Source organism: Carassius auratus, unplaced genomic scaffold (genome assembly GCF_003368295.1).
Source record: "Carassius auratus strain Wakin unplaced genomic scaffold, ASM336829v1 scaf_tig00008532, whole genome shotgun sequence".
In the NCBI taxonomy this organism is placed as follows: Eukaryota; Metazoa; Chordata; class Actinopteri; order Cypriniformes; family Cyprinidae; genus Carassius; species Carassius auratus.
The window spans coordinates 1-22867 of NW_020523949.1; the positions used below are offsets into that span (position 1 = coordinate 1).

Genomic DNA, 22867 nt, shown 5'->3' on the forward strand with positions numbered 1-22867 from the left:
ACACTACTTGAATGGATATCAGACACATTCCTCAAAGTAACTGATCTGATTCACTGAATGGAGTTCAGCAGCTTTGCTCAAGGCCGTAGGTTGTTGTGTTTATTCATGAAAATTAAAAAATGGCTAACTTGCATTCAGATAAATCCTTTCGTCTTTAAAAATAAAAAAATGAACACCATGTCATGGTGATCATGTGGATGGCTTATGAAAGTAAAGCTTTTATAAGTCACTTTCTGAGATCTCAATAGAACTGTTTCTTGCTGCTGAAGTCTTAAAATACATTTGCACAGTCTGTAGAGTATGTCTCATTTCTGACTGTAACTATTTAATGGACAAAAAAAAGAAAAAAGAATGTGATATCATAATTTTGGTGAACTATCCCTTGGTGTATTTCACTGTACAGAACTGGACTGATTATAACAGAGCTTTAACATATTCATATCAAAGTGCTGCACATGATTATATACAGTATTCAAACTGAGACAGAAATAGAATGTGCTGAGAATGGTTATATAAGTGGTGCTGAGTTACAGGTTCATTGCAAGCTGTTAGAGAGCTAGAGAAAAGCAGAAAGAACGTATTTTCACCTGATCTAACACAAAGATACATAACATATTATCATACCCACCAAAGAAACATTGTATTGTGCAGAGGTTGCTCTTTCATAGCTCTGAAGATGTAAGGGATAGTTGGGGCGAGTGCGCCATGCTAGGGCATCAGTAGATGGGGTCACAATGCTGTATCTGTTTTACCAGAGCGCTGCACACACTAAACAGAACAGCATACGAGCGGCGCCTGGCTAATGAAGTGCTCAAGAGTAAACAACTGAAACACCTAGAGCTAGAGCTCCTCACCCATTCCACTCCCAGACGCTCGGCTCTTTTGTTGTGCTTTATCAAGCCGTGGACATTCCCAGAATGCTAAGCAGAATCACCGGTGCTCCTGTTCCTTTAGTGTTTTCAAAGATGCATCTAGTATGTTTGATTAGATCAATTGAAGCCAGTTAAAAGCTTCTTTAATCAGGACCTTCTCAAAAGCTTATTATCTTCTAAGCATCACAAAGAAGCAAGTTTTAAGGGCAATGTTTGATTCAAGTGGAGATGAGTTATTTCTGTGTCAAAGTTTTTACGTTCACCCTATTCCCATTCATGCCATCTTGTTGTTTTTTTTTAGCGGACACACACCTCTGGTGGTGACCGGGACTAATTTGGATGCCATACAGGAGCCGAGGATTCGGATCAAGTACGGCGGGCGGGAATCTGTAAATGTGAGTAGCTTCATTTGTGTTATCGGTGGTTCCTCAATTATCCACTATCACTTTAGAAATGACCTTAGTTACCTGAGCTCAGGGCTTCTGGGAGAATGGCTCTCTCGTTATGGGCTGATATCTCTCAGGAGCCGACATGATGAAACAAATCATCTCAGTTCGAGATGCGAGATGTCGGGGATGCACAACCTTAGGAAGTGGGATGCTTTGTATGCAGGTTTGAGTTAATTAGCGGTGACTTTCAGAAGAGAGAGGATCACAGTATCTGTGCGCTACCTTTTTTGGGATGCATTAGACTAATTTCTGTCTTTTTGTTGACCCACGGAGGTGGGATCCGTCGTGACTCAATGCCTCAGCTCCAGAAATCTCATATGTCTCCTACCCACAAGCCTCTGCGTGACCTCTTTTTCAAGCTGTGTATCTGTAATTTCGACTAAGTACCCTGCTGAATTATTCAGTCTGGCAAAGTGATGCGGATGAGGCATTTAATGTGAGCATTTTACTCTGCTCATACCACCTTTGTTGAACTAGAATTTTTGAGCATTATTTGCAGAATCCAGCATAAAATCAGCTTGATACAATGTGCTATTGGTGAATTGTGGCCAGTTAAAGAGGGTTGTATTTGTTAATGGGTTTTAAAGGAAGATGAACTGCAGACAGAACGGCTTGGTCAGCATAAAGACATTCCAAAATTAATAAGGCCCAAGGGCTGAGGAGTCAGTACAAATTCAATTTTCTTGCCTCTGCAGGGGGTCCAAGTTTATTAATGGAATAGGATTGGTCGGTGTGGTCAGACAGAAAGAAAGCCAGTGGCGTCTCGTATCTCTATTGTATTATCCTGCTTTGATTTATTTGTATTATTTTGTAAATTTAAGTATATGTTTGTACACGTGTATATATATATATATATATATATATATATATATATATATATTATATATATATATATATATGCATTTAACGCACTTACCCCACCCTAGACCTACAGCAAGTGGGTCACATGATTTACATTTTTGTGTGAACAATTCCTTTAAAGCAAACGAGAGAGGATGGAAAATGCCCATATGAAACTAAATTAAGAGCCAAAAAAGTACAAATGTACAAAAGGTCTCTGCCTGTTTTGCATATCTTCAAGCAATATATGTGTATAACTTTTTTCAATTGTGGAAGTGTTCAGAAAAGCACTAATCACACATTCTCTGCCTTCACCGAGGTGAAAGCAAACTGCTATAGTCGTCCTTTCTCTGTTCCAATAGCATAACTGCACTACAGTCCCCAGCTGTACAGATGTACCCCGTGTGCGGGTAGTTCTCCTGAAAGTCACTTTTAGTAAAAGAGACGCCGACTGCGCAATGAGGAGTGACAGAAGCCCCGCGTTCTTCCACGCTTCACAGAGCCCAGAGCTCTTAAAGGGACTCCTGAAATATGTTGTGTGGGCGCCGTCTGATGTGTCAGGTGCTAGTGCTGTCTCTTCTTTCTTTCACTTTCTTACTTTTTACAACCAAGTGAAAAAAAAAACAGAGGTAGACAGAGAAAGGTTGGCTTTCGCCTTTTAGGCATGATCACCAAAGACTCAACTGGCTTTAATTCCCTGCATTTTTATAACATATTTATTTTTTCATCCCTCGTTTTTCCTCTGTATTTTTGGGGAGGGAGATGGGGAACAAAACAGCCACAGAGTCTGGCAATCAGAGCCGAGCACCTGTCAAGGCAGCCTTCAAACTGTCATTTGCCTCCTCCCCAAATTGCTTCTCTTCCTCCTCTCCTCCCCTCCCGTTACCTGGCGGGGTTCTCAGAAGCCGAACGACCAGCAGACAATTGCCTTTGTGCATCCTGCTGTACCTGTCACCAACCCGCAATTGAGACATTAATCATTTTCCTGATTATAGCTAAAAGATTAGTTTTTTCTACCTTTGTCTTCTCTCGAGGAGGAGAAGAAGAAGAAAAAAAACGCTTGACACGGAGAGATTCGGTAATGAAGTCTGGAGATGGATTTCTAAAGCATTGCGCGCCGCTATCTGAGCCGATCACAAAGGCACTTCAGTTTTTTCCTTCTAAAACGAAGCGATCAAGACGCTCCCACCAATCAGTGTCAAAGACCTCCCCAGATACCTCGGATAAGAGTGCGCTTGCAAAAAAACCAACATGAAGAACATGAACTATGGATGATAAAAGCATCTTAGCATTTAACAGAGCCAAAGGCGTTTTTCTACAGTCATGCAGATGCTTATAGTTGTTCTACATTCACTCTTATTTCCAGCCGTCTAATTTTTTGCCATTGTATGGTTAAAAGCGCATGTACTTGAAAAACGAAGGGCATAATTCAGAGCTGGTGGGCAGCTCTGCTCCGTCGTTACCATGAAACATTTTATTCTCCTATGTCAGTTTTGCAGTTATTTAGTCTAAAGGTATTTGCACACTGTAAAAATCCTTGCACATTTAGTTCAAAAAATTTTTAAATTTTATTTTCATTAAGTGGCTCCAGTATCACTAGCAAAGGATTGGATGGACTGGAAACGTATTTATATATATTTATGTATTCTGTTGAAGGTGTAGGACCAAGAAATGTTCGTCCAATCAAAATGCTGAGTCTCAGCATTACACACAATGTTGTGACTTCCGTTCCTGCCAGATGATGTGTGTGACGTGACATACATGTATTGTAGAAATGCTGTCTTTGGTCAACTGATGTGTGTGTTTTGTGTGTGTGCATTCAGGGGCCGTGGCTTTGGACGGCGATTGCAGAGAGGGTGGGACATTCACTTTTTAGTGCTATCAGGCTAAAGTTAGCATTTTCCATTTTGTTGTGAAAGCCTGGCAACCCTGTTTCAGCAACTCAAAACCCTAACCCTAACAGCATTGACTACAGAGCCATAGTCCTATTTTTAGCAACCATTTAAAACCTGTCTTTTGTTTTTTTGAAAAAAAAAAAAAAAAAAACAGTTGAAACATTCAACATATCTTCTTTTGCGTTCCACAAAGGTAAAGAAAGTCATACAGGTTTGGAACAAATGACTGTAACCGATAACAAGATAAATAGGATGTGTAACTGATAACAGAGTTTTCATTTTTGGCTGAACTATCCCTTTGAGACATTAGTACAATTTTCATTGAGTAACTTGAGACAGATTCTAGCCTGGGAGCACCAGCTCTATGCAACTCTTTGTCCTAGAGCAGAAGAGAGATGCTTGGATTCATTAGTTTAGGCGGGTAGACTTTGCTTTGTGCTGAGTCATGTGTCAGTCCATGGAAGAACCTGAATCCAATTATTTCAGAGAGACAGAAAAGGATCCCAATTATTTCCACAGCCAAATACCTGCAGCTACTGCAGCCTGGCCATGGAAGGACAGGAGAGGAACTCAGATATTATTAGTCTGGTGCAGGCCCTGAAGTACAGCAAAAAAAAAAAAACATTTGGTTTTGACCCACTCAGTATCTGGATTTCCTTCTGCGTACAGCAGGTGTTATTTAAAATACAATTAAAACCTGCTAATTAAATCCAGCCATGTGGAAAGCTAAATTTTTTCCCCACTGTTGGAAAACTGATAGCTTGATGTGGGCGGAAGTGATGAAACAAACTGGTACAGCAAGACAAAATGTGACAACAGCCAGTGCGTGCATCCAGCCAGTTTGAAACAGATGGCATGCAGAGGCAGCGCTAGGCTCTTCCAGGCCGTGCCAGGTTGGTTGTGGCCACAGCATCTGTCTCTTGACATGGCACTGCCACGAAAGGACAGAGAAACACACATACAGTTCAATCACATTAGACCCTTATATTGTCCTGCTAAGCTGGTGTTTAGAATGGCTTTTTAATTTAATAGCACAAAGGTTGACTAACAGTACACTTACTACAGCAACAATATCCCTGAAGTAGTCTGGTTTAAGTGTCTTGCCCACAGGGGTGGTAGTTCATGGATCAGCGCTTGTGGGGCTCAAACCTGCAACCTTCAATCACTTAATCCTACATCATTTATATATCAATGCTCAATTGTTCTAATCAGAAATACAGCAAAAAAACGTAAATGTTTAGAAATAATATTGCTACTTAAATTAACTTTTTTTATTTTTATATATTATAAAATGGTGATTTATTCCTGTGACGCAAAGCTGAATTTTCATCATTACTTCAGTCTTTAGAGTCACATGATCCTTTAGAAATATTTCTAACATGCCGATTAACGCTGTGCTTAATAATCAAAGTTGAAAAACAGCTTAATATTTTTGTGGAAACTTTGATACTTTTTGTTTCATAATCCTTTGATTAATAAAAGTTCAACAACATTTATTTGAAATAGAAATATTTTCCTGCCCCCCTACTGAATTAAATTATTAATTTTTTAAAGATTAAAAAATTTTACTGACCAAAAACTTCCAAATATTAATTTTAAAACCTATTACACTCTGAAAAAGATCCAATGTAACAATAACAATGTTGATAAATAAAAAATGCTTTAAAGTAATCCATTAAAATAAATGCACAGATATAAAATGCACATTTTAATGTTTATATCGGAAATGTCTTGTCATTTTTCTGTATTCAGTGACTGATTGAAACTCCTCTAAGAATCAATTTTTCCACAATTTGACTAGATCTGTATTTCCTCCGCACCCTCTCAGTTACATCACATGGGGTGCTGTCTGTGGAGTCTGTAATGGGATTACAGGTTTTGATGACAGTGTGACTTTAGAGTTATTGAATCGCATTCATTTTTAACCAGATTCAGCCCCTCTGAGCTACAAGAGAGCTTCTGTTATCATGGAAACACTATGTGTAATGTAAAGTAACTACAGAAGAGATCCACGGTTGCGATGTCAAATGTTGTTCAAATCTACACGCTGTTCTGTCAGCTGCCTGAGAGTTGTAATTTTAGAAGAAACTTTTTTATGTTTGACTTTCTTAGAAAAATGTAGTAGGTTAGTTCTTCTATAGATGCTTGATATTTTGTGCTATTTGGGGATGTTCACAACTGGTATAACCACAAGGTTGCAGGTTCAATCCCTAGTTCGAGTTTTTAAAGAATATTTAATGTAAAATAATCTTTCAGAGGTACAAAATGTTACCGAAATCCTTACAGAGGCTGTGTTTTGCTTGCATTTGTCCGTTATTGTTCTTTTAAGATCTCAGTTCGTTCCAGGAATCTGGCCTCGAGGACAAAAGCGTTTTCTTCGTAATAAACCCTGTAGTGTTTACGTGTTATTGCACCGATTTAGAAAGCAAGTATAAGCCAATACCAGTTAATCACTGACAAGAAAACCATCTCAATTTCAGAACTGACAAATATCACTTATTATACACTCCTCAAGGGCCGAGTGAAGAGGAAGAGCAAAGGAATGAGGAACCAAAAGCTATGGAATGAGATGCACCCTCAATCTTGCGCAAATCAAGTTTGTGTGGTCAAAATGAGTTAGTATCGATTGCGGCTCTGGCTGCGAGGAGGAGGTGTGGTGCTCGCCGGTCCTGCCGTGCTTTGAAGATATTTAGCTCTAATTAAGTTTCTCCCCTGAGCGTCAGGGAGAAGAAAGAAATGAGATGAAAACCTCCCGGCACAGTCAGAGTTTCACAGCAATCAATTTTGTTGTTTGAGCGTCAGTGCTGCCCTCTGCTACTCCGAGGGAACGGTTCGGTGCCCGTGCACGTAGACTTGAGTGCATCCATCAAGTGTGACTGCTGATGTTTATGCGGTACAGATCACAGTTGTTGCACACTTGAGGCATGAGAGGGCTGCAGTTTGCATCATTTCAGCTTAACAATGTAATCACATTGGATTCGGGGATACATTGAGCTTTGCTGCTTGTGTTGCAGGTTCCAGTCAAACTCTAGACCATATTTGGTCTTTCTTTTACATGTATATTACAGAAAATTAAACCTCTATTTTTTCCATTGTGTTAATATTTTCATGCTAAAAAACTTTGTTATTATTGTTTATATATATATATATATATATATATATATATATATATATATATATATATATATATATATATATATATATATATATATATATATATATATATATATATAGTTTCTCAATAGATTCTCATTATTGTAGGACAGTATTTCTTAAATCTGATTTTATTTAAAACAAAATCATAAATTAATGTTAACTGTAAGCAAATGTGATGTATTTGCAATAGTGTTATTGTTTAGTATCATTGATAAACTATTATATTTTTGTTACTACTTAGAATTTGTTTACATACATATATATATATATATATATATATATATATATATATATATATATATATATATATATATATATATATATATATATATTTATGTTTGGAATAAAGTTTTTGTAAGTTTGTTTTTTTATCTCTCTTTTTATGTGTTTTTGTTTCATATAAAACTATATATGTCCATTGTTTTTATACATTTTTATATCAGTTTTAGTTATTTTAGCAATTAGTTAAATTAAACTAAAAAGAGAAATGATGCCTTGGCAACTATGAATTTGTGATTTTTATATTTTATTTCATGGTCATGTTTTTAATGTTTATTTTATATCAAGTAACATTTTCAGTGTATATTAATAACCTTGCTTTGCAATTTTTTTTTTTTTTTTTTTTTTTTTTTTACCCAAAATAAGACGACCCAGGCATGTTCCTGACAGGTTTTGCTGTTTCTGCAGCTCATTTCTATCTTGAAGAACAAAGTCTCATAATAATGTGTGATACGCTGAGTCAATAAGAAGAGTGTAATGTTAATGTTTATTCCCGATTTTTGAGTTTAAAAGGCACTCTTTCCTTTGTTCTCCAGCTCCGTTGTTGTCTAACAAAAGGAAATACATCACGCAGTCTTTTCAGTTCAATAAAACACTTGAAAACAGATGGTATCAAAGGGATCTTAATGGGAAAGAACTGAAGTGAGATGAAACAATGAATAACAATTACTCTCGAAAAATGCTGATGAAAATGAAGCATATTTCTCTCCGTCGCTTTGTCATTTCCAGGTGTGTAAGGTTCTGAACATCACGACTATGAGCTGTTTGGCCCCCTCGCTGACAGCCGAGTACAGGCCGGGTTTGGATTCAGTCAAGCACGCAGACGAGTTTGGCTTCATCTTCAATAATGTGCAAGCTCTTCTAGTGTACAACAACACTAACTTCATGTACTATCCCAATCCTTACTTTGAGCCTCTCAGCACCAATGGCATACTGGAACAGAAACCTGGCTCGCCTATCATTTTAAAGGTATGTTTATCCTCACGCTTGACCCTTTGACCTTAGAGCTGCAAATCAGACTGTTACTAAACAAGTATATGCAATGTATCCTGAAAGATCTGATATGTATACAGAGATATTTAGTAGTGTAAGCTTTTCAAACGTATCTAAACATCATTCATGTTTGCTGTGTGTGTATTAGGGTAAAAATCTGGTTCCTTCGGCCGCTGGAGGAGTGAAGCTTAATTACACTGTTCTGATAGGAGAGACTCCCTGTTCAGTCACAGTATCTGAATCTCAACTGCTGTGCGAACCACCAAACCTCACCGGCCAGTACAAAATCATGGTAAGACGTATGCAGAAATATGTGTATGTCAAATGTATCACATCCACGTCAAATCTGTCTAGGTTTTCTGTGAAATATTTTTCAACCCAGACCTAAACCACTGTCAAAATCTGATTTCAGAAACATGTCTCAGTGTGAACTGCATGTGAACTATCAGTGTGTTTTATTATTATTATTATTATTCAGCAAGGACTCATTCGATTGATCAAAAGAGACAGTAAAGACATTTAGAATGTTACAGAAGATTGCTATTTCAAATAAATGCTGTTCTTTTAAACATTCATCAAAGAATCCCAAAATGCATCAGTTTTAACAAAAATATTAAGAAGCACAACTGTTTTTAACACTGATCATTAGAAGAAATTGTTCTTGAGCAGCAAATCATATATTAGAATGTTTTCTGAAGGATCCTGTGACCCAGAAGTCTGAAAATTCAGCTTTGCCATCACAGGAATAAAGTATATTTTAAAATAGTACAAAAAAGCTATTGTAAATTGTAATGATATTTGACAGTATTGCCATTTCTACTGTATTTTATTCAATAAAATCAGCCTTCTTGACTTTTGTCAAAAACCATCCCTAAACATTTGAATGTAGATCATAGCTTTTTTTTTTCCTTTCTGCTGTTGTTGTAAAACAAAATAGTCTAATAATCTGATTTAAAAAATGAGTCTGATTTCTGAGAACAATACCTCATGTGTTGTTTTTTACATTCTTGAAAATCCCTTTAGTGCTTGTTTACTAGATCTGAGACCTGTGCTGTTGAGGAGGGCGTTAAATGTTCTGTTTAAACACTCATTATTTACTATTGTTGTACCGCTTGTTGAGACGCAGACCAGACCTTCAGCAATGCCACAGTCTTGTTGCTGTCACCAGGTTCCCTAGAAACAGAAAAGCAATTACCATTAGTGCTGCCCAAAACTCAGCACGCTGTATGTGTATGTGTTTTTCTAAGATTTTTGTTGATTCAGAGAGTAAGGTATATTTTTACACTCTGTATCTCTGTGTGTGCATCTTTATGTGTGTGCATTTATTCTGGATTGATTCTCATGTGTATATATATATATGTGTGTGTGTGTGTGTGTGGGTTTGTTCTCTCAGGTGCAGGTCGGTGGTCTGCATGTGTCCCCTGGCTCAGTAAACATTCTCTCTGACAGCCTCCTGACTCTTCCTGCCATTGTCAGCATCGCTGCCGGCGGCGGCCTCCTTCTCATCATCGTCATCCTTGTGCTTATTGCCTACAAGCGTAAATCCCGCGAGAACGACCTCACACTCAAACGACTCCAGATGCAAATGGACAACCTGGAGTCCAGGGTCGCGCTGGAGTGCAAAGAAGGTGGGAAAGACACGGACATCACCCTTTCACTATGTAGTGTTATTGATTATTTGTGTTCGTTTATGTCTCGTTACAAGCACACAACATGACTGTGTGTGTCCAATTTACAGTGCATTCAACTCTTTTAGTTAGAGAAAATGATTGTGTTTGGGTATTGCAAAACATCACAGGATGGATTTATGGATGGCTGAGAGATAAAACCGTTTCTTACAGACAATGCTGTAGAGAGAGCGTCTCTGACCTACGGTTAGCTGGTCTGAGAGGATGAGCTCTGTGTTGACTGATTCGGGAGCCGCAAGGAATTTAAGATGCAGAAGTATTAAAGGGGCAGATCGAGTCCTGCACTTCATGAACGCTTGTGAGAGAGAGAGTTTAAGATGAGAGAAAAGGCACAGAGAGAGAGACGCTGGGCCGAGATGAAGAGGAGGCCAGGTGAGAGGAGACGATAGAGTGAAGGCAGAAGGAACGTTCCAGAAAAGAGAAATAAGGAAACGTGAGGAGAGCGGGAAAGAGAGATAGATAACTCCCTAAGGGAAGAGTGCTGCCCCAGGCTCTGTCAGAATGGACCCAATTAAAGACATCCCACCTCCAGTCTCCAGCAACAGGGGACAAGCACTTCAGCAGCCTGCAATTTACTCTCTGTGTGTGTTTGTGTGAGTGAGAAACCCATAAATAGAGAGAGGCTGAGAGGTTATTTTGGTTTGCTCTCTTCGTCTGCCTCCAACACCCTTCAGGAACTTCATATAAACCTCAAACTGGACAAAACTAAGTCTTCAGAGATGCTGATTAGCAGTTCAGCGGTTCAGCTTTTGTTGTGTTTGGACCTTTAATGTGAACTTAAAAACCCCACATATTTCAAGTAAAGGTTTCTGTTCCAGTTCATAATATTTGAAATAATTTAAAATAAGAAATAATATATTTTCCTTTCTAAATTCTTGTTACTACATAATTCTTGTTGATCTTTGAGTTAAATATTACTTGGTAATATTAATGTTATTGTTATTATATTAATTGTGATTTTCATATGATAGTTATTTTAATTAATATATATATTTTTGACATATATTTGAATGTGCTTCATGACTTCATGAAAATATATCATCAGCATGTACTAGTACAACAATAAATACTACCATGATGCACTCTGCATTTACAGATTTCAAATTTGATAAGAATGTGCCAATTTTTTCTCTATGCCAAATAAGATGATTATTTGTATCGTTTGTTAAATAGTTTTTCTTCTTGATTTTGTGGCAAAACGTGACCTGGACATTGAACTGTGTATTGAAATTGTTCCTCTCCTTTTTTCTCCTCCCTATTTTGTTTTTAGCTTTTGCAGAACTGCAGACAGACATTAATGAGTTGACGAGTGATCTGGACCGGGCCGGAATTCCCTATCTGGATTACCGCACATATGCCATGAGAGTGTTATTCCCCGGCATCGAGGACCATCCTGTGCTCAGAGAGCTGGAGGTGGGCTGCAGTCTATGTTGAGAGGATTATTTCATGAACCCTTATCTCTAACAAGTTGTCCTAACAACAAATTTTTTGTCAATCATATGCAATCATACTGGATATTTAATATACCATTATATGGAACAGGATTTTAGACCAGTGAGCCTACCCAGCTTGAGCAAATGACCATAAAAATATTTAACCTGGTTAGGACATTTTTCTTGTTGCATGTTCTCTAGTTTGTATTTAAACGATGCATTATTTATATTAGACAGTTGCAGTTGGCTTAATAATTTTTTTTGGTATTTAACAGCAAAGTTGTTGTTGTGTGTTCCAGGTCTCTGGTAATGGGCAGCTGTGCGTTGAAAAAGCTCTGAAGCTGTTTGCCCAGCTGATAAACAACAAGGTGTTTTTGTTGACGTTCATCCGTACGCTGGAAATGCAGCGCTCCTTCTCCATGCGTGACCGTGGCAATGTGGCGTCGCTAATAATGACGGCTCTCCAGGGTCGACTGGAATATGCCACGGATGTGCTCAAACACCTGCTGTCCGACCTGATCGACAAGAACCTGGAGAGCAAGAACCATCCTAAACTGCTTCTCAGGAGGTTTGCTATTCACTTTCATTTAATTTCTCCATTTACTTTGAACGAATACGTCACTAACTGAACTCAAAGTTTTGTTGCGTTATCTTAGCCGGGCATAATAGCTATATTGATTCATGATCCATAACTCTGCAGTCCTTCAGTACGGCCCCATTGTCAGTGTCACTTATCATTTGTGCGCTAGGTTCTCATAAAAGATTCATGAGCAGCTCAAATCCACTTGTTTTTTCCTCTCTCTCGCTCTTGGATGTCCTTTATTCATTCCCTCCAAATTTGTATAGGTTTGTATTTGTAAGTCTGTCCGAAGCAAGGACAGTATCTGACTAGAATCTGAATCTTTATTGTCATTATACAAAAAGTACAATGTAATTACAGTACAGTATGTGCAATCCTATTTCAGTCAAAAACTAAGGTTTAAAACAAATTACTAAAATAAACAAATAAATAGAAGACCAATATGTGTGTGTGTATATGTGTGTGTGTGTATATATATATATGTGTATATATATATATATAATTAGTATAATTTTCATAGTTTTTGAAAGAAGTCGTGCTATGTGGAATTTGTTATTTTTACATAAACCTGTACGGATTTTACTAGTTGGGCTTTTCCTGAACATTAGTATAATTAGTATAATTTTCATAGTTTTTTGAAAGAAGTCGTGCTATGTGGAATTTGTTATTTTTACATAAACCTGTACGGATTTACTAGTTGGGCTTTTCCTGAACATCTTGCCCAACTGAAATGTATGGCTTAACTTTTCTCAAAGTAAGTTAAGTAAGAGTAATTAGTAAAGTAATTTAAATACAATATTGATGATTTAATTGGTAATAGTAATTAATTACTTTTTGAAAGTAATTTATATATATATATATATATATATATTAGTGCTGTCAATCGATTAAAAAAAAATTAACTAATTAATCGCACAATTTTTTAAAATTAATCGCGATTAATCGCGATTAATCGCAATTAAAAGACTGAAACTTTTTGCATATGTAAATGTAAAATGTAAATAATTAATGTAAACTCAAGACAAAGAAACTATTTAAATTCAAAATATGATTGTTTATTGGAATTTTTGTTTAACCCCTTACTAGTAACCCCCCTTTTTTGGCATGGAGACCGAAATTACATACCCAAAATAAAAAGGTTTCTGCTCATGATTCTTTCTGACTAGATACATAATCAACATATGTTCACAAAGCTGACACTTTAAAGTTTACTGTTCAGGAATCAGAATCACTCAGACTGTTATGATAATAGAGATATATAAGCTCAAACATAAAAACAAAAATAAAAATATTAAAAACATATGTTTTAAATGTATTTAAAAAAATGTTGATGTAGGAAATGAGTTTGAAAACACAGTGTAGCTAAGGCCACAAGTCTTCCAAGACTTCATAAAAAATTTCATAATCGAATCTGTAAAACTGTGAATTTTATGAAATATTTTCTAAGGCCATGTCATGTGTGTTTTTAGAGAAGGCTAATCAGATTGATTTATGGCCCTTGTCATCTCTGTAAGATCTCACATGTAAACTTTCCTGTGCTCTTTGTGTATGTTTCACTGTTGAAAACTGCCCGAATCATGATTGTATTGTTCTCACCAAACGGTTCTTTCACACCTCCGCCAAGTATGACACATTATCCGCATTATTCTTTTATCATTATTCTTTTGTTTTTATTCCACCTTTATTAGCCTTGATTGTGGTTTTTCAGGCTTTACAAAGCAACAAAGCAGCGATCTCACTTCAGTCTCTCTTTGCATTTAGCCCTTATTTATCAAAAGTCTTACTATAAAAATACAACAAAACATTTTCTTACGACCTTACGTGAATTATTGAGACAAAAAATGCATTATGAAGAAGAAAAAGCACCTGCTATTAGTAGCATTGGTGCTAACGTTAGCATCAAGCTACATCTGACAATTTATGAAATTATTAGTACACTTTTACTCAAAACTCACTTTAAACCCCGATCGAGTGTTTATAATAACTTCCTTTAGCGATCAGGGGTGGAATTTGGTCGTTTACTGTTGTAAAAATATGTTATTTGTAGCCTTTTTCATCGCTGCACAAGTTAGCATTTTCCGATGTACATTTTCGATTTTTTTTTTATAAAAACGCCCCAGATCTCAAGAAATTCTCATACCAAGCTTTACTATCGTAATCGCGGGTTTATTATTCGGATATTTTGTGTGTACAGAGGTGTTTCAGTGTTGTTTTGGCCAGATAACTACCAGGAAGTGTGCAGGAAGCATGTGACACGATGGGGCGGTGTCCAGATATGAAACTCTAGATTGACGTTTGAAAGACCCAATCAGAGTCTGAGTCACACACCGCACGAGCTGTGACTACTGCACGCACACAGAGATCGCTGGGAGAGGCTGTTTATCATCTGATCGCGTAAATCCGTGGAAAATGAATAGAAATGACGATTCTGTCTGAAGAAATATGAAGTAAACATCAGTAAATATATCCATATATCTCCGCAGATATGCATCTTTGGTCTGTAAATCCTTATTGACGCTGTTCAGTGAGTCTATGTGAACACAAATAAACCGCTCTTGACGTGACTGAATATGAGGGAGTTGTGAATTTCTATTCAAAATGTGGCATAATACGGATTTATTATTTTGCACTCCTGACATAAATCACTAAATATCTGTCACTGCAACAATGTTTTATCAAAATATTGGTCAAATATCGAAGCTTGAGTCTTTAAACTTTCCATTGATGCACAGTTTGTCCAGATGAAGTAAGACAGTGATGTTTAATGTGCTGTGAAAGTGAAACAATAATAAACTGGGGCCGTCAGCGATGTTTGCACGCAAAGGGGTTAACTTGTAACACAGATTTTCTCATGTAAACAACATACCTGCAATAAACCATCAATATCCTCCAAATTAACTGTTGGCTTGAAAGACATATTTATTACAGAAATAAAAACACAGGCATGTAAGTACCATTTGAATTTCAAAACAATCAATGTCAATAAAAAACAAAAATGATTTCCATGTTGAATTCTAAGTGGACAAAAAAAAATTCCAAAGTATAGTCATTGCCAGTGCTTTAAGTGGGCTGGTATGCACCCGTACTCAGTACCGCCACTTCCAAATATAGCTCTCGAGCGTACCGCCACCTCTCCGTGCGCCCAGAACGTGCTTGTAGCGTACCGGTACGCTCATTTGGACATCTGTTTTAATAGAGGTTTTAATCTTTTACCTGCACTGCCGATTTTCAGAGCGCCCTTCACAATGCAAGCTTCCTAATTCATCCCACTCAGAGCAGAAACTACATTACCAATTCACCCTTAAGTTATACAAGTGAATAGCGCATGTGTCGCTTTTCCCACTGTTAAGTGTCAACAACTCAACGTGGCCGGAGAAGGTGTGTGAAACTCGTTATGAGTGTACACAACACTCGGTTCGGTTAAAAATCAAATACAGTTATCAACAACACTTAATATGTTTTCTTGGCTTCAGACTCTGAATACTGCAAGAACAAGACCAGAATCTGATGATTCGCTGACTGACACCTCACCAAATTCGAATCTTATCACTGCAGGTCAGACGCAAGCTAATGAAGTAATGCAGCTCTTTCAGGAAGGGTGACCAGACGGGACAGAAAAATTCGGGACAGTCCCGAAATCTAAACTGTTGTCCCGACTCCTGAATCTGGCCCTAATTGTCCCGGAAGTTATACTAAAGCAAATCTTGAGTATTTATTGTCTGATAAACATTAAAAACTGTCTGCGGAGGTTGAGTCGTCCTGTAGCCCCCGCTGGCTGCTCATTGGCTGCAGCATCTTTTTTCTAAGTTCTAAAAAAATACCGTAGACGGCAAGGCACAAATTTAAATATTCATTTATCTAATTAATCTATAGCCTATGCACAAAGACAATATGATCTTTTTGTCCCCTTTTTGTTTTAAAGCTTGATGAAGAGAGAGAGCGCAAGTTGCTGCAGCTGCGAGGAGGACAGTGATGCACGCGTACAGGAGTGATTGACAGTTCGCGGCACTGTGTACAAAAAATACTCCACTACACAATTATTTCGTTTTTTTCGTTTAAGCTTATTAACGTTAGCGTTACAGAAAGGTCTGATTTACGCACTGTTACAACAGTCATTGTTTTTTTGTTTTTTTTTAAACAATGACATTTGAGTTCATGATTTTAATGTTGCTGTTTCTTGTGGCATATACTGAATGAAGAGTAATGTTTCTTGTGGCAGACTGAAGAGTAATCCGGCAGAGTTTTATACTGAAACTTTCCGTCTAAAAGTCCTTCCTTGGTCTTATCCATATTTCTTTGCACGTTGAACACACATAGGCCACAACCAGAAATAAAAAAAACTGCAACCGCGTTAATTGCGTTATTTTTTTTTAACGCGTTAAATATTTCAAATTAATCGAATGCGTTAACGCGCTAATTTTGACAGCACTAATATATATATATATATATATATATATATATATATATATATATATATATATATAATATATATATATATATATATATATATATATATATCCGTGTGTGTGTGTGTAAAAGAATAAAAATTAAGCACCAATATTTACATATTCATCAAAGTTGCAGCAGTTTTTGAATACACTACTGTGAATAATTGCAGAGTTCAGATTGAAACCAGATGGAATATTACACAAAAGAGACATTACATTCAGTGTTCATTTAGTATTGCAACTGTCCTGGGATATGTGCCGGGGTTTTTTTTTTTTTAATTAATTTATTTTTTGGCTTTTATTGTCCGCCTGTACCGCCGACCTGAGGGTAATAGTTCAAACAGATGATGTGCTGGATGGGATGAGTCTTTCAGAAGATTTAGACTAATAATGATTAAACAAAGAGTTGCCCAAGGGCTAAGCACAGTCTTTAGCTAGAGGTGATTTGTTCCTGCCGACCGTGGCGCTATATCAGCTATACATTACACTTTGAATATTTAAAGCAGACAGGCCAAACAAACACCACACCCGTTCCTTGTTTGCTCTCTCTCTCTCTCGATCTTATTGAATGATTTTGGTGTTTCGTTACGTAGCTCATTAGTAGTCACAGTAAATAGATGCAGGGGAAATGTGGATTACGCTGTTATTTAATGTGACAGACGCCGCGTCTCTCTCATTATCTGCTGTCATTAGGAACACAAAACGCTAATCCCCCCGTGCTGGCAGGCTGGGCCGTGGGGATCAGGGGCCCGTGGTTTTAGATGACACTTTTTCTTTTCTTTTTTTTTCTATGGGGGAATTTAGGAGATTATTGATTCGACATGCTCCTTTTGGTCTTGTTTGCAGATCCGTGTCTTTACTTTTCCAGGAAGCATCTGGAGAACTAGAAGGCTGTATTAGAAACCCAACGAATCTGTTGTGTTTCCATTTATCGTATCCTTCCTCTTTCACTATCGCATTCGGCCACATGGTTTCCTGTCGGTGTCACGGTTAAACGAACACCGTCGTTTCTGCAACTACTGCTGGTCTCCACTCCCTCCACATCGATTGGGCTCCATCTCACTAATTTTCTTCTCTGTTCCTTTAATAAAAGGCATTACTCTGTGTCTCTCGCTCTCGTTTTCTCTCCGTCTCAAGCATTTTGATTTCAATTGATCCGTGTGAACAAACCCTGCCCTTCTTGTGACCTCTTTCTGTATCTGCTCCTCATCTTAACATTTCTCGGATAATGGAATACATCTGGAGCTTGTCCCACATCAGTGAGCGATGCATTCATTGGTGTTTCTGGATCAATCCGGTTTTATTTCCTGTTCTACAGATGAATTATGATTATAAGTGAAGAATTATGGCTCAAATTGATCTTTAAAAGCCATATTTAGGCATTCAGGGTGAGATTTTACATCCAAAACACCATGAATGTTTCCCTTTGACCCTTATCTAAAATTCCACTGTACTCTTACTGTGTCATTGAGGGGTTTTTGGATTGATGACAGCATTAATTTAACATGGCTGACAAAAATGTCTTCTGTTGCAATGGACAAATGTTTAACATCATGTACAACACAATCATTTTTACATTGTAAATGATTATATTCTTGTTCTGAAGTAAAAAGCAACATTTAGTTTTTTTTTTTTCCCTTTGTGATATAATACAGTAAATCAGGCATAGTGCATTTTTTTCCCAAACACCATGCTTTCGAGAACCAAGACTCAATATTCAGCCACTTGGCCACATCTCCAACTCCCTTTTGCAAATTTAATAACATGTAAAGAAGCCCAAGTATTGCAGCGTAAAATCATCGTCACACTTTGAGCTGACAATCATAACCGAGTGAGCTACTTTGATAGCGTGCGATCCTTCTTCATATTTTTGAAGTAGGACCAAAGGACGTTCATGTGTGTTAAGAAAAATAATGAATGTCAAAGATGCCTGTAGGGCAGTTGCTTGCAAATGAGACATCTTTTAAGAATCAGACAATATCAACAGAGAGACTAATTTATTTTCATAAAGTGACCCACTTGCATTTAATGATAACCGACTGTGAAAAATAACAAGGGCCTGTCTGGTCTCTGTGGTCATCAGAGTGACTGTACGTTTCATTTCAAATCGCCTAAAGCTTAGTTGTCATTAATATTTGCTTGTCTTATTATGTTTTAATCTTTATTTAATTATGGAATATATGGAGACACAAGACTCAGACTTGTGGGCTTCTGGTTCCATGTGGATCGGCAGGGGAATGTTAGTTTTCAGTGCAGACTGATTCATCACTTCAGTGGGAAAGCCACAATGAATCAAATAGCAGTCGCGCAATGCATAAAAAGCTTTCAGTGGATTTTTGCCATTCTTTATTGACAGAGACGTTAGAGAAAAGACAGACTAATACATGGGAGAAAGAAAAGGGATGCGTTCGAACCAGCATCGCCTGCCACAGCTCTGCAAGTATAGTGCATGGTTTTTGTTTGTGTTTTGTTGTGGTTTAGTGCATCGTATTCTTATTTTTTTGTCTAAAGTTGCTATTTTCTTGTCCAGGTAATATTTGTGCTGAGTTCTTTTTTGGCTTTTTCTCAATCTTTTTTGTCATCCACATGAGCACCACGACTCAATTTGTCAGCGCTAGTAGCCACTAGGCCACAACAGCAAATAATTTCTCCATGGGACTTTTGAGTTTGCTTATTTGTCTTCCGCTCCCTCGTGTTAATATCTCTGGAGGACTTTGGCTAAAAATGGCACGCCTCCATGGCCTCAGGCTCTCTCTTGCTGCTGTTTGTGTTTGTATACATGTTTTCACCTAATGAGATTTGCCGGCACACAGAGCCTCAGAATGGACTATTAGTGAGCCACATTGTGTTGTGTGTTACCCCTTCAGTGAAGCATTCCTTTCCCCGCCTTAAGACACACACACACACACACACATGCACGACTCATAATTACGCTGATAGCTAATAAAACCCTTGTGTTCATTATTGAAACTCTGTTAAAAAAGAAAAGCAAGCAAAAAGACAGAAAAATGCTGAAGGAAGAAGGAAAAGCACACTCTTTCTGATCAAACGGAGGCAGAATTAAACCTGGTGTGATGAAGTTGTAGAGGATGCAAAAACTCATTTAGGTGGTTAAATAGCCTAGCTACTATTAACTTTCTGTTCATTCACTCTCTCACCAGGGGATGAACAGGCAATATGTTTGAGCTTCCTGGTGAAAGAAAATAGTGATTCAGTAGCGACATAGTTTTTTTTAAGCATCAAATCAGCAATGAAGAGATTCTGGAGATTGAGTTCTGTGGGTCTGAATTATACTTTGAAGCCAGATATTGACTCTTAGCCTCTGCAATATGAAATGTGTCGCTGCGCCAGAAGAGAGTGCCCAATTCCCGAGTGCATTTGAAAATTCCCAACCAATTTCACTTCATTTCCAACCATTTGTGAAACTAGTTTATGAGAGGCACTGAACCGGATGCTTCTAATAAACTAGGTTCACATGGATACTGCATTTTGAAAGGAAGTACATTTAGTTCAGTAACTGTTAATTCAGCCTCTGTTTGTAGGGGTTTTTTTTTGTCCGTTATCGTCCATCATACAGTAGATCACTGATTGGCTGAGACAGGAAAGAGACAGGAAACACTCTGGCAAGACCTGATGCAACCAGCATCAAACGCGCTGTCAGTGTAGTGTATGTGTATGTCAGAGCTCATAATTCACTCAGACTCACACACACACTCACTGAATGAGTGTCACACGTGAATCCACGCATCAGTGCACAAATACACACTGGTTCCTCTCGCTCCTGCATCCAAAGTCCCTCAGCTCACAGGCCCAGAATAAAACAGGTAGGATACAAAGGAAAGTTGACAGGCTTAAAAGAGAATATATAAACATGACAATGTTTTGTATAGCCCACACGCAAACACACACTGTCCTTAAGAACCACAGAATAACTGACGTTCTTGTCACAAGCATGATGACTTTCCTTCATTTCACTCCATCTTGCATCACTCCTTCCATTTCCCCTCCTCTCGCCTCTCTCTTATTTCATCTCTGTGCGAGACTGCCATTGATTTATTCACTAAAATGCACCATTATTAAATAAGCATAATTTGACAGCCTCGTTATTCGACAGCCATGGTTGTTCTTTCAGTAAAATTAGCATTTGTCATCGGTTAATGCATTATCCCAGATGGGTGAACACCTCAAAAAAACAAATGCAGTATAATGCAAATCACATCATCTTTATGTTAATGGACTCTTAACTCCTGAATATACAAACCTGAAACCCCTCAATGCGCTAATAACTTGTTTTTTTTAAAGCAACCCATCCACTCAGTGGCCATCATGACTGTTTTCTATCATAGCTTCTCCAAATCTGTATGTTATGCCAGTGAAATATGCTAAAATGGGTATTCTAATTATAAAGACCATGTCTTCACCCACAGGTAGTTCGCCTCAGTGACTGAACTGTTCTAGCCAACTATATAGGGGGAAGGATGCCTTCTTGAATTTTATCTTCACTGTTTTTAAGTTGTTGATTATTTTATGTCGATACTGTATGTTTTAGCTCCTGCTGTCCTGTGCAGCATATCTTTGTTTTGCATGGTTTTGTGGCTTTTTAAGACAATGTGTCTGTTTTTGACATAAGAACATATCTTTAAACTAGGTTTAGGTAGATTTTTCAGCAGAAGTTTGTCAGTCACAGGAATAAATGGCATTTAAAATATATTAGAATAGAAACTAGTTATGTTCAAAAAACATTTTTAAATAAATGAATGCAGCTAGTTGAGCATGAGAGATTTGTTTCAAAACCGGTCTGTCATCTCACCTTGGTCATATGAATATGCAGCGATTACGGGTTTATCCCCATCCAGACCTGACCTCTATTAACGCACCTCATCTCGTCTCGCCGATCAGCGCTCATTCTCACATGTGGCCCTGAAGCGTGACCCCCTCAAGCACAATACGCACATGCGGACACACTCAATGACACACACACACACACACTCTCTGCACACTCTGTGTTTGCGGGCTGTCTCAGCGGTGTAATCATAGTTATTTCCACATGCATTAAGAGAGTCATTTTCTCTCACCGCTGTTGAGTAAATTGCCGGTGTGCTGCCTCACCGTCCCCATGGCGGCCGAGTAGAGTGTGTGCGAGTGCATAACGTCGCAAACATCGCTACGACAATTACGCAGCTGATATTACATCGTCCTGTGATGCTCATGTGTATTTGTAATGTCCGTAAGTGAACATAATACTCACTGCCACAAACAGAGTGAGAAGGAAAAAGACTTTTCAGGGGTGAAAGGAGAAATGTTTTGCAGGGAAAGAGAGGTATTGGTATTCCACAGGCGCGCTCAGCCGTCAGAACGAGGGAATAACCCTTTCATGTATTTTTCATGCTCGTTAACCACTCCCGTCGGGGTACTGTTTGTTCTCTCTTCCTCCGTCTGCCTTATCTTTCCCCCTCTCTCTCTCTTCGGTTTTCTACCTGCTCTGTCTTCAACAAACCTTTTGGCTCTTTCTTTTCTTCTCTTCCCAAATTATTGACCAGAGCTCTAGAGATCCCGGTTTGAGTCGTGTGTTTGTCATTTGTGGGTTTGTGTCTGTGTATCTGTCTCTTCCCTCAAAGCAAAGAAAGAAAGAGACGGGGGTGGTCAAAAGACAAATAAAATGCACAAAGAGAGTCTGGAGTGACTGACAGGGAAGGCAACTCGAGTTTTTCACACTTTCTGTTTTCCCCCCTCCATCAAAACCCAGCCGTCATTATACATCAAAAGGAAATATGCTGGTGTTCTTGACGATAAGTGTTGTCATCTGCTGATGTTTGTGTACTTGTGTGTTTCAGGACAGAGTCTGTTGCTGAGAAGATGCTAACCAACTGGTTTGCTTTCCTGCTTCATAAGTTCTTGAAGGTAACTTGCTTCTTTGGCTTGCTTTAATAGTAGCAGTCTCATCTAGACAGGCTTTTGACGCTCAGCATGAAGTCTCTGCAGATTTTTCTGGAACAGAGCCGCCCAATTAGACTGGAAGCGCAAGTCATCTCACGATCATCTGCAATTTGTATATTTGCAGGAGCTCATTCAAATAATTGGAGTCTCTGCAAACAGTCGTAGGAGAAATATCAAAGACATTCACGTGTTTAGACTTTATGGTTGGACTTTAGAGTTTTAGCATTCAGCTTTGCTCGAGATTATCATGTGTACTCGCTGCTGCTGCTAACTGTCTCGAACTAAAATAGATTTGAT

General features: G+C 38.0%; 1 protein-coding gene across 1 annotated transcript in view; it reads left to right on the forward strand.

Annotated features, from left to right (window-relative positions):
* Positions 1 to 1177: 1177 nt before the first annotated feature.
* Positions 1178 to 22867, forward strand: part of LOC113072075 (plexin-A2) — a 43984-nt gene continuing 22294 nt past the window's right edge. The window contains exons 1-7 of the mRNA XM_026245215.1: positions 1178 to 1267; positions 8221 to 8460; positions 8633 to 8776; positions 9878 to 10112; positions 11443 to 11585; positions 11905 to 12173; positions 22468 to 22534. Coding sequence (XP_026101000.1) covers positions 8248 to 8460; positions 8633 to 8776; positions 9878 to 10112; positions 11443 to 11585; positions 11905 to 12173; positions 22468 to 22534 — 1071 coding nt within the window. The 5' untranslated portion in view covers positions 1178 to 1267; positions 8221 to 8247. The remainder of the gene's footprint in view (positions 1268 to 8220; positions 8461 to 8632; positions 8777 to 9877; positions 10113 to 11442; positions 11586 to 11904; positions 12174 to 22467; positions 22535 to 22867) is intronic.